The sequence below is a fragment of the Mustela putorius genome, unplaced genomic scaffold, assembly GCF_011764305.1.
Source record: "Mustela putorius furo isolate JIRA1106 unplaced genomic scaffold, ASM1176430v1.1 tig00003853_pilon_pilon_pilon, whole genome shotgun sequence".
Taxonomy (NCBI): Eukaryota; Metazoa; Chordata; class Mammalia; order Carnivora; family Mustelidae; genus Mustela; species Mustela putorius.
Window position 1 is genome coordinate 62,198,902 of NW_025422005.1, and position 12,219 is coordinate 62,211,120.

The following is a 12,219-nucleotide window of genomic DNA, read 5'->3' on the forward strand; positions in this document are numbered from 1 at the left end:
AAAAGAGGTATGGTATGACTTTTATCTTTTTGAATTTGTTGAGACTTGTTTTGTGGCCTAACCTGTGATTTCTTCTGGAGAATGTTCCATGTACACTTGAGAAGAATGTGTACTCTGCTGTTTAGAATGCAGTATTCTGAATATATCTGTTAGATCCACCTGGTCTGTTGTTTCACTCAAAGCCACTGTTTCCTGGCTGCTTTTCTGTTTGGGTGATCTATCCATTGATTTAAGTGGGGTGTTAAAGTCCCCTACTATTGTTGTATTATTATTGATCATTTCCTTTATGTTTGTTATTAGCTGCTTTATGTATTTGGGTACTTGCATGGTGGGTGCTAAAACATTTACAATTGTTATATCTTCTTGTTGAATTGCACCATTTATGGTTTTGTAGTATCCTTTGTTCCTTGTTACCATCTTTATTTTACAATCTCCATTATTTTAAAGTCTATTTTATCCAATATAAATATTGGTAACCCAGCTTTCTCTTTACTTACATTTTCATGATAAATATTTTTCTATCCCTTTAAACCTATAAGTGTTTTAGGTCTGAAGTGAGTCTTTTGTAGGTAACATATAGATAGATTTAGCTTTTTTATCCATTCTGTGACCTTATGTCTTTTGATTGGAGTATTTAGTCCATTTACATTCAAAGCAATTTTTAACATGTGTGTATTTATTGCTTTTTTGTTACTTGTTTTATGGTTGTTTTGGTAGTTCCTCTCTGCTCCTTTCTTCTCTTGCTGTCTTCTCCCATGATTAGTTTTCTTTAGCAAAATTCTTGGATCTCTTACTTTTTATTTTCTGCATATATAGTACTATTTTTTGACTTGTGATTACCATTTTATATATAACATCTTCTGTATATAGTTGTCTATATTAAGCTGATGGTTGTTTAATTTTGATCTCATCCTTTACTGTTCTCTCCATGTTTCAGATATTCGGTTCAAATTTTGCATCCTTTTGTGTTTCTCTTGCCTGATTTTTAATATATACTTTTTTTGTGCTTCATATTTTTCTTACTCTTACTTATAGCTTTTGTTTTTCACTTGCAGAGTTCCTTTAACATTTCTTGTAGGGATTATTTAGTGGTCATGAATTCCTTTAATTATGTTTGTCTGGAAAACTCTTTATCTCTTCTCCTATTCCGATTGATAACCTTGCTGCATAGCATATTCTTGGCTGCAAATTCTTCCCTTCCAGCACTTTGAATATACCATGGCCCCCTCTCTTCTGGCCTGCAGTTCCTGCTGAAAGATCAGCTGATTGCCTTATGAGGTTTCCTTTGAATGTAACTATTTTCCCTTACTGCTTTTAAAATCCATTATCACTACTTTTTTCCATTTTAATTACAATGTGTCTTGGTGTGGTCCTCTTTGGGTTGATTTTGTTGGGTGCTCTCTGTGCCTTCTGGATACGGATTTCTGTTTCCTTCCCCGGATTAGGGGAATTTTTCAGCTATTATATCTTGAAATACATTTTTCCCCTTGTCTCTCACTTTTCCTCCTGGGATTTGTATGATGTGAATGTTACTATGCTTGATAATGTCACTGAGGTCCCTAAGTCTATTTTTATTTATTATTATTTTCTATTTTTCACCTTGATTGCTCCCATTACTCAGTACTCTAGGTCACTGATCAATTTTGCTTCCTCTGTTTTACTACATGTTCCATTTATTGTATAGTTAATTTTAATTATTGAGTCTTCATCTATATTCATTAATTTTTATGTTTTCTCTTATTTAAGAGTCTCACTGAGTTCCTCCACTCTTCTCTCAAGTCCAAGAAGTATCTTTATGACCATTACTTTAAATTCTCTAGCAGGTATATAACTTACCTCCATTTTAAGTCTCTTGCTGTGATTTTTGTCCTGTTCTTTTATTTGAGATATATACTTCTGTCTCACTTTGTTTAGCTCTCTGTGTCTGTTTCCATGTGTTAGGAATATCAGCTATGTCTCCTGTTCCTGAAAGTAGTGACCTGCAGTGCAATGTCACCCATTCCCCAGAACCTGGTGCTTCAGAAGTGTCTCCTATGTTGTGTGCATCCTGCTGTTATGGCTGAGCTGCATTTGCCTTTAGTCCAGTCATTTGCAATAGCTCCTTTTCCCTGTTGTGGGCAGCATTTGGACCCTGTGTCATCGGTGGGCCAGTCTGGGGCTGCCTTTGCCTTCAGTTGCATCAGTCTAGTTAGTAATTGCCAGAGATGCTGTAGCGCTGAACTGCAGGGTGCTTTCCCTTGTTTTCCTCTGAGAAGCTTTTGTTGGTAGGGGGCCCACAGTTAGACCAGAAGTCTGCCCCCTTGCTAGAGCTGCAGTTGAACTGGTGGTTATCTTATCCTCTCCCTAGGGCAGGAATCACTTTGGAGAGCTTCTGACCCTTGTTGGGTGCTTGCACACTGTCAGGATCCTTCAGCAAATGATGTAATGGAGGGGGCAGGTCTGCAGGAGATTGCAGGGACAGAGTGCACAATGTTAGCAAGGTTTGGACAGATCTGCTGTGGGAGAAGAACTGAGCTGCTTTAGGAACTCCTGGTACAGGGTTAGAGGGGGGGCGACTCCACAGGAGAGTGTGGAAGTGGGGTGCACGGTGCCAGCAAGGTGTACAGTTTTGCTATGGGAAGGGCCCTGCAGCTGACAGGCAAAACTGTTGCTGGGTTAGAGGGCTTAAATCCACAGACATGTGCAGTGGTGGGGCTCACTGTTCATAAGCAAGGTGGAAAGTGTGGACACTATGCTTATTCTTGCAGGCTTCTGTGTATCTAGACTAGGAGTCAGGGGAGGGCAATGGCACCCTCCAGAAATTTTGTTCTCAAAATCTCTCAGAGATCCTTCCCCATCCAGCACACACACTGAGGATAATAAACAAATCTCCCTCTTCTTTAGCCCAGACTTTTTCATACTGCAGCATCTGTGCAGTATCTCTGAGGGGGTATTTGTTGTACTGTCTCTTTAAGTGTAGGGACTCAGATTCTTACTGCCCTCCTCGCTTGCCCAGGGGCCAGCCTGCTGATTTTTAAAGTTACAGATTTTAAGCGCCACTGATTGTAAGACTTGGAAAATCTACCCCTCTGGTTTTTCAAAGCCAAACGTTATAGGGATTCCTCTTTCTTGTGCAGGTTCCCCATGTGTGGTATGCCTAGTGTGAAGTTCTGCTTCTCTCCCCCTCCACACCCAGGGCCTCCCTCCCTCCTGCAGACAGTACTGTTATGGGTCTGTTTAGTTCCCAAGGCATCTCTGTTCTTCCTACCCTCTTTGATGTGACCTCTTCTCTACATTGAGTTGTGCAGAGTCTGTTCTGTCAGTCTTTAGGTTCTTTTCTGGGTTGTTTACCCTGATGTAGGTGTTATCTGGCTGTATCCCCTGGAGGAGGTGAGCTTAGGATCTTCCTACTCTGTCATCTTCCCTGGAATTCTTGATTGCTTTCAAATGTGCCATAACAGTCCCCAGTCTTCCCAGCACACAAAAAATTAGAAAAGATATTGCCAGATTCTGTGCTGTTTTAGCTACCTTTTATTCTTGGAAGGTTGTGGAGAAGTTGGCTAATTTGGCCCGAGAGTCCATGACCTTGAAGTTATCCTGATGTCCAAGCCTTGTATAATGTGGTACTCAATTTTCATGAGTGAATTAATCACATTTGTTTTAGTGAGGGATAGTTTTGTTTTCTGGGAGATGTATAGACTCACAGGGGCCAGAAGTAACTTAGGTCCTCAGAGAAGTCTTCAATATCCATGTTAGTTCTAGCGGAAAAAACACGATATATGGACAATTACTTTGGGAAAGTAAATTATTACTGCTATATTGGTAAGCTATTTATTTTCATCTGTAATTTATTGAGTTGTATTCTTATAATCATATAGCTATACTTTAAAAACAAACATTAAGGATAATATTTGCAAAAAAACTGGAAAAAATGTCGACACCATTTCATATACCATGGTCTGCAATAATAATTTTAGTTCAATTTTGTCCATCTTATGCCAACAAAGACTGATTTATAAAGCATGTTCCCCAGCCCAGAACCAGATAATACTGGAGATAATTATTGTGCCTGGTTAGAGTTTAAGAGCAATTTCCTGAGGCACCACTTGTAAAAGTGAAAGAACATACATTGGAATGAGTGCTATTCATCTACACAGTAAAAGGAAAATACAGAATTGTTACACAGAGCCCATTTCCAATATTAGTTTACATAATAACTGCATTTTGCCTGGCGATTCCCCAGAACTTTTAATAGTGTAATTGTAGTGTATGGATTTACAAACTTCTTAAACTTTGTAGGCAACACAGAAAAATCTATTCATAGTCTAGTTTCAAACACTTTAGAAATAGGATTAGTGCTTTATCTTCTAAAAGTAAGAGTTATTAAAATCTAAAGTAGAATTTAGATTTCTTCCAGAAACCAAACTGTATTTTTATTTTAAGTTAGTAAGAATCACTAATTGTATTAGCATCTAATTAGATTTGGAACATTTTAAAAGAACACTGAAAACTGCAAGAATATTTTATGTTTCCATTGAAAGAAATCCATTAAATTTTAAAGAAAAATTAATTTTGATGACTTAAGTAAAAAACGGATTTTTACACATTTGTTAAGGAAGAGCTGGATGTAAAAGAAAACTTTTAGCTTAAGATGAGCTATTGATAGGTACACTTAATCTTGTCTTAGAAAACTATCATTAGTGTTCACGTTTTTTAAACCTTCTCTAAATTCATCCCTGCCTTTAAAATGAGATTTGCTTCTTCCAATGTTGGTAAAACCAAATGAGGGACTGAGCAAACCTTTGGTAAATTAAAACAAAGACCAACTAATTTAGGCCACTGTTTGGGTTTTAAAAATCTATTTCTTATCCATTTAGTTTTTACCTATTCACTTCATATAAATTATCAGTTACAGTTATTGGACAATGCACAGCTAGAGAAAAATGGAAATTTTTAAAAGGATAAATCTAGTAAAAAAAAATAAACAAAACCCTTAGTTCATACAGAGAAGATTCTGTCAGCCTGTGGTAGGTTTTAAAAACTAAAGCTTTTCTCATTTTCTAGTTTAAAGAAATAAAAAGACAGGGCTTTTTTTTTAAATCTAAATCTTTATTAGAAGAAAAAAAACAGATTTAAAATGATGAGTAACAACAAATTTTATTTAATATTAAACATTTTAGTTATCAAAGATATTTAGACAATATGTTCCTAATATTTCTGCACAGCAGAAACACAGTGATTATAGAGCTCAGACTGTCATGTGCTCATGTGAGTTTGTTTTTGGCATAAAAGAATATCTAAAGTCACATTTAAACAAATGTGATCATAGATAAGCTGATAGTAACTTACAGTTGATTCTCAAGGCTTTTTCACAAATTATCATATCTGACTGACATTCCCTTGTAGTGAATACTTTAACACTGAGTAACCAACTGAATTCATTTTCTTTAAAGTTAGTAGTACTAGTAAAATTACTTAAAATTGAATTAGAAATCATGTTCCTTTTTACATTAGCACAATAAAAGTTAACATTATTAATAAAGTGATTATTTCATATCAAAAGTTAAAAAATGAAATAACATACATAGACCACTTCTTGATGATAATAAACAATCATTTAAAACAGAGCAATTCAGTACATGACACCTGTGAGCACCCTTTCCAGGGGTAAAGTTTCCCTTTGTAATTTTTCAAGGTGTCCTTTTCCAAACTGTGTAAAACATTGAGAAATGTAATCTTATACCTATTTTCAAAGATTTACTATAGAAAAGATTAGATTTTTAAACTTTTCACTTTTAGTAAAAAAAAAACTAACAAGCAACCTTTCACTTTTTTTTTTCTTGCGTGTAGTACACATTCATGAATGTCCACTAGGCGCAAGGGAAATTGTTGATGCTGCAAAACATACTCTATATAGTGAAGATATCAAACATACTGAAATGACAAGTGGTTTCTAACCAGTGAGCTAAGAGGAAAACAAATTCAAGAAGACTTCTTTCAATCACTAAACATTGCAGGTTGTTTTTTTGTTTTTTTTTAAACAGCGTTTGTAAACTTGCCCACAAAAGCTGGGTAATATTAAACAGCCAGTAAGGCACTTTGTCAGAGAGGACTAAGTAGTAAAGGCTGGATGATTGGCAATTTGTTTAATAGGAAACATTCTATACTTAAAGAGAGCAAAATCTGGAGCAGGCAGTCCTTTTACCAATTTACTGTCAAACAGGAGTGGGGAAAACTTTAGAATTTTCTATTTCACTTTGTTGACCAATTTTCCCTGCAGAAGTCTTTTAGTTGTAATTTAAAAAATATATTAGGAGCTATCAGTTTAAATAACGTTTCATTTTTCAATGTAATATATAAAGAATATGAACATATTCATTCAATAGTGTTTTCAAAACATCCAAGCCACTGTATTTAAAAATGAATTACACAACAAAAGATCTTAGTATAAAAATGTACCATGTTGTTAACAATTCCCTTGCGACTTCTGATGGCTTCACATATTACAGTATAAGCTTTGGTATTAAACATGCAAATAAAAGCCAACAAGGTGGTGAATACAGTGTCCCAAATACAAAGCACTTATGAAACGAGTGTTGTGCAGACACAGCAGATGAAGATTAGGTTACACACCACGCTGCAGGATGACCACAGTTTGCACTTCTAATGCTTCTTAGTTTGCATATTTGGCTCGTTCAAAATCTTCAGCAGAGACTGACTCGTGTAATAGGGCCTTTCAGGAGAACCATCGTTTCTTTCTATATCTTCCACTAGGAGGAAGAATGGCACAGAGTAAATATCAAAGCAAAACTGTAAGAGAAGTAACGTCGCCATCTGCTGCACACTTGCTTTACAGCAGTTCAAAACATTCTCTTTTTAAAAATAGCATAGTTTGGTATCATCATTATAAACATACCTATGAGAAAACAAGCAGCCCTTGTTATCATGTTAGTAAAATACCATCTAATTCTGTGTATGAAGTCATAGTCTGCCAATAATGCATGCCTCTCAGGGGCATGATTGAGGAAATAACTTCTACCTTCTTTCGGATGGCAAACTAACCAAAAATAACAAAAACAAAAAGCCTCATCCGGAATTTCTAAATTCACCTTCAAATTCCTGAAAAGTAATATGTACTCAATTTACTTTCTAAATTATTGTGTTTGTTCAAAATTTCTTTTGTTTTGCCATCAACAGTTTGGGTAGTACAGTTTTAAAGATTTGTAAAGTTTTAATGTATTTCAAAGCCTTAAACTGCAAGTTTTGAAAAATATTGTTTTGCAGTTAATTACTTTAATTGCTTTATAAGATAATAGCTTCTAATTTCTTCCCTCAAAAATAATGCTCATTTTTATTCTCTTCTACACAAAGAAGTAACTAATGAGGAAAACTCTTTCTAACTAGAACTAGGTCCATAATATAGTTAAAACTTCTTCCTTTAAGTAGTAAAGAAATTTAAAAATATTGAGCTAAATGACATTTCTTTTCTTATGATTTTGTACCCATGGGTTATATCCTTAAATTATAACCAGCTATAGAATGTGCCTCCATATAATTCAGTGAACTCTCTTACTCTAGTGAACTTTTTGGTCTGATCAGCAGATATAATATTAAACATGTAACACATGGGCCCCACCTAGTCCAAGAATCTAAAAGACAGAAGTAGTTATGATTATTCAAAGTCTCTAAATTAATCTTTGTCTTAATTTTCTAACTCCTGAAACAGTCAAGAATATAATACAGGCAACTAGTTTCTTGCATGTTGATTTGTATTTTATTCAAGTGATTTTCCAATTTTTATGTGTATCAGAATCAACTAGAGAACTTTATAATAATTCACAAGCTACCCCGTGCCCAAACACAACATATCAGAATCTGTTAGGGAAGGGGCACAGATGTCTATTAGAAGTTCTCAGAATGATTCTGCTGCCTACCAAAAAGAATTAGAATTGTGTTGTTTCATCATTATGTATCATTCAACTACTCCTGAAGAGGATATATTCTCTATCATTTTTCAACACTTAAGAGAGAGGTAACTGGGACACCTGGGTAGCTCAGATGGTTAAGCCTCCTACTCTTGATTATGGCCCAGGTCATAATCTCAGGGTCATGAGGTCCAGCACTGGGCTTTCCACTGGATGTGGATTGTGTTTAAGATTCTCTCCCTCTCCTCTTTCTGCTGCTCGTGTGTACACACATGTACTTGCACTCTCTCTCTCTCGCTCTCAAAAAAAAAAAAAAAAAAAGAAAAGAAAGAAAGAAAGAAAGAGAAAGAAAGAAAAGAAAAAGAAAAAAGAAAACAAAGAGAAAAAGAAAAAAAGAGAAGTTGGGGCGCCTGGATGGCTCAGTGGGTTAAAGCTGCTGCCTTCAGCTCAGGTCATGATCCCAGAGTCCTGGGATTGAGCCCCACATCAGGCTCTCTGCTCAGCAGGGAGCCTGCTTCCTCCTCTCTCTCTGCCTGCCTCTCTGCCTACTTGTGAACTCTGCCTGTCAAATAAATAAATAAAATCTTAAAAATTTTTTTTTTAAATTTTAAAAAAAAGAAAAAAGAGATTTAGTGTTCCTTTGGGGTAACTGTTAGCCAAATCATACACGTGTGCACACAGGAGTAGATGGGCAAAGTACTTGAGTGTCTGATTCATGTTCTGCTCCACTCTGCAAAAGACTAAGGTATGGCTGCCAGCAACCAGCTTGTTGCTGTGACCAGCAAGGATGGAGTATAAAAATAACTTTCCTACTAAAACTCTCAAGGGAGAGATTTCCTAATGCACAGTACACCCCTATAAAGGTACAAGAAAAGGTAACAGTGGAGTGCTAGTAGTATATTCCCTTAGGATAAAATCTGTAGTGTCTTAATCATCTTTTCTCTTTCCTCACATAAGTTGAGCTACAACTAAACCTTTTGTAGAATGAAGTAAAAAAAAAAAATCTCTTTCATCTAGAAAAACAGATATGCTTGTGAAAGACAGAATCACTCTTCTGAAACAAATCCATTCCAATTTTCTGTATGGTGGGAATAGGAAAATAGGAACTGGTCTCCATCTGGGTTAGAGACAAAAGGTATAAGTTATGTACCTATTTCAGTTTTGTTCAGAATATATTCATGGTGGCTAGATGTTCATATTATTGGAAATGATATCCCAAAACCCAGATTCAACTTTACTATGAATATAATTTCACTAAAACAAAGTGGGCTAGGAGGTTCCCCAGTAATTTTTACCTAGCAGAGTTCTCTATGGAACTTGTATAACATTAACATCTCTGTTTCAAATGGTCTTGAATCACACACTGAAATATACTTCCTAGGAAAACATTTATACAAGTTTAATCACAGTCGAGAAAGCTGTCCACTAGCTGGAGCAGCTATAACCATAGCACCATATTTACAAATTTAGTACCATATGCTGGTTAGCTATATCATCTCTTTATGGCTAATTGACTATACATTTATAGTGCTTTCAAAAAATTGCCTGAATACCCTTTACAAATATACATTTATAAAAAGAAAGGCGAGCAAAGTGCTTCAGTGGGAAACAGCACTCTGAGTTATAAAAGTCTCATTTAAAACACTTTTGGCTATAGGCTTTAAAAATGTTTGACATTTACACCTTGCTTTTCAGCTGGGACCACAGTCAATAAAGTAGCCTAGTTCACAGAGGCTACTGTCATCAAATGCTTGTCACCTCAGGTGGTACCACGTTCTGGCTTTTCAGGAATAAGCTCAGAAATTACACATTACTCAAAAGCATCATTTTCAAGTTACAAATGATCTAATTTACAAAAGTTCTATTTAAAAAATGAATGTCACTGTTTGGAGCTTTTCTACTCTTTCTGCTTCTGGGGAACTAGTTGCATCTTGTTCAGAGTTCCGTGCAGGGTAGGGGCTATGTAGTAGGGTTTTTCTCTGGATCCATCATTTCTTTCCAGATCTTCACCTGTATATGCAGCAGCCAAAGCAGGCAAAAGCAGCAAGCGGCAGCAGAATTAAATGTATTTTTTATGAATTGGAGAATCAAACAAGGAAAAATCAGAGAAATTAGTGTTAGAAAGTCAAATATAAGACAATTAGTACTGTTAAATTGCTGGACCAAGTAAGAAACTTCAATCTCTTCCAGGAAGAACTAAAACTTCCTAAATCCCACCAATGCCCAAAGAGGTTTATTTTATAGTTTAAAGGTTTATATTTATATAGTTTAAAGGTTAATAAGATCCTTCATGTGCTTTCAACAGAATCATCTCTAAATCTGTGACTGTTCATTTCAGAAAGGTAAAATGCCACGTCTTCTGAGAGGAAGCTGAATAAAAAGTCTGTGATAAACGTAGAATAGTAATTGAATTTCAGTCCAAAGTCACTTTTAATGAAAGTCCATACCTGTAACATTATAGATGAAGAAACGGAGACCCACGTATTGAAATGATTCTCCTGACATCAAAAGCTCTGGAGCAGTCAGAATGAGGTGAGGACCCAGCCTCTTGAACAACTAGTTTGGTTCTGGTTCTACTTAACTATAAGTCATCCTGTCTTAAATCTCCTCAGAATTGCATTAGAAAATTATTGGCAGTGTTTTCTGACTTCACATAACACATGAATTTACCTTCCTGCTTTGCCTAGGCTAATAATAAAATGATGGAGTGTTCACTGAGCACATACCTATCGGGTGATTCAGGGAAAGCCCCAAAATGATGCTGAAGTGTAAGAAGTTGGCACAGAATAAGCTTCCTAAAGATAGAATTTGCAGTAGATAATATCTATCAATAAGTATACAAGTACAACTTAACTCAATGTTTTCACTAAGTGTATTAAAGATTTTGTTATTCATAGCCATTATTTTGACAAAGGATAAGAAATATTATGTAAAAACATACAAGATAATCATAGATTTATGGAATAATTCTAAATTGTTTTTCATCCTTTTGGGGGAATGGTTGGATTACTGATTTAGATTTTTTACATTGGACCTCACAGTGACCTTTCTCAGACAAAATGGAAAGCTGAGGAGTGAATATGATGGACACATTTTTGTTCTTTCTTCCTTAACCATATTTCTATATCATATATAGTATATCTATATTGTTATTACCCTTGAAGCATTATTAGGAAGCTTGGTATGAATCACATTAATAATCATCAATAACATTACTTTTTCCTCAAACTGGGATCAAAATTCTCATTGCCTGGTAATATTAAAAAGATGCCATGTTTCTATAAACACAGTGTTTGCAAATGGTTTGCATTTTTAAAAATACCAGCTATCTGGCAGCCGAGAGAATAAGTATAAAAAGAGATTATAAAAGATTATATAAAAAATTATAAAGATTATATGGGTACAGTTATACACAATCAGAATTTGGCTTATAGCACCATTTAAGAAGAATGTTTTCCAAAGTAAGATGTTGCGATCGTAAAGGTTAGGGAGGAGGAGAAATAGAATTTCTCAAAGACAAGAGTCTCCAGAAGGAAACTGTTCATGTTCAACACACAAGATTGAGTAAAGCTGAAATTACACCTGATTTTCAGAAGCTGGCAATTATTAACATAAAAAGTTGGGAAACAGTTCTTACCACTCAAATTTAATATCCTTGTCAAATTTAAAATCCGTAAGATTTTTCCAAAGCTTCCAAAGATTGGGAGCTAGTGGCTTCTGTGCATTCCCTGAGATACATTTTCAGAGACATTTTCAGTTATAAGAAGGGGGAAGATCCTAAAGGGATCTCCCACTGTTGCTATCATTAGTATCTGAGATGAAAAAAGAGATCTTTGAAATTTAAGACCTCTGTCTCAGGCACTACAATTCTGTGCTCTTCCTCCATCTCCAACCTGAGCTGATGTTTGTTCATGTGGCATTTTGTAGATGGCGTCTCCTAATAAACCGCTGACAGTAGCATTAGAATGTGGCATTTTGTAGATGGCTTCTCCTAATAAACCGCTGACAGTGGCATTAGAAGATGATTAAACATGTCTGTTTCGTCCATAGCCAGAGAGAACTAACTAGTATGTCTAGTTTTCTTGATTTCTGAATTGTCCAGCTACTGAAAATAATTTTTAAATATTAAGAAAAAAAAAAGGCAAACCACTTTCTAGGAAGTTTGGTTTTTTCCCCCTTGAATATGTCTCCTTATTAGTAGTATCTCCTCCCCTGACCCCTGTGTAAAGTTGGTGTCGTGAGTGATGCCAAAAAATAAACTGTTAATTTTACACAAGTGGATCACTCAGTAATGACCTGTCATAGAATGTTTTCT

At 35.5% G+C, this 12,219-nt stretch overlaps 1 protein-coding gene across 3 annotated transcripts in view; it reads right to left on the minus strand.

Moving 5' to 3' along the window:
- Nucleotides 1-3,489: 3,489 nt before the first annotated feature.
- The window catches only part of SLC44A5 (solute carrier family 44 member 5), a 393,241-nt gene continuing 384,511 nt past the window's right edge, over nt 3,490-12,219 (minus strand). For 2 of the 3 annotated variants that reach the window (XM_004758174.2, XM_045064731.1), the window contains exon 24: nt 9,409-9,914. In XM_004758174.2, the coding sequence (XP_004758231.1) occupies nt 9,802-9,914 (113 nt within the window). In that variant the 3' untranslated portion in view covers nt 9,409-9,801. Of the gene's footprint in view, nt 3,738-6,612; nt 6,750-9,408; nt 9,915-12,219 lie in introns of those variants that run through there. The other variant, XM_004758176.2, reaches the window with a different exon arrangement.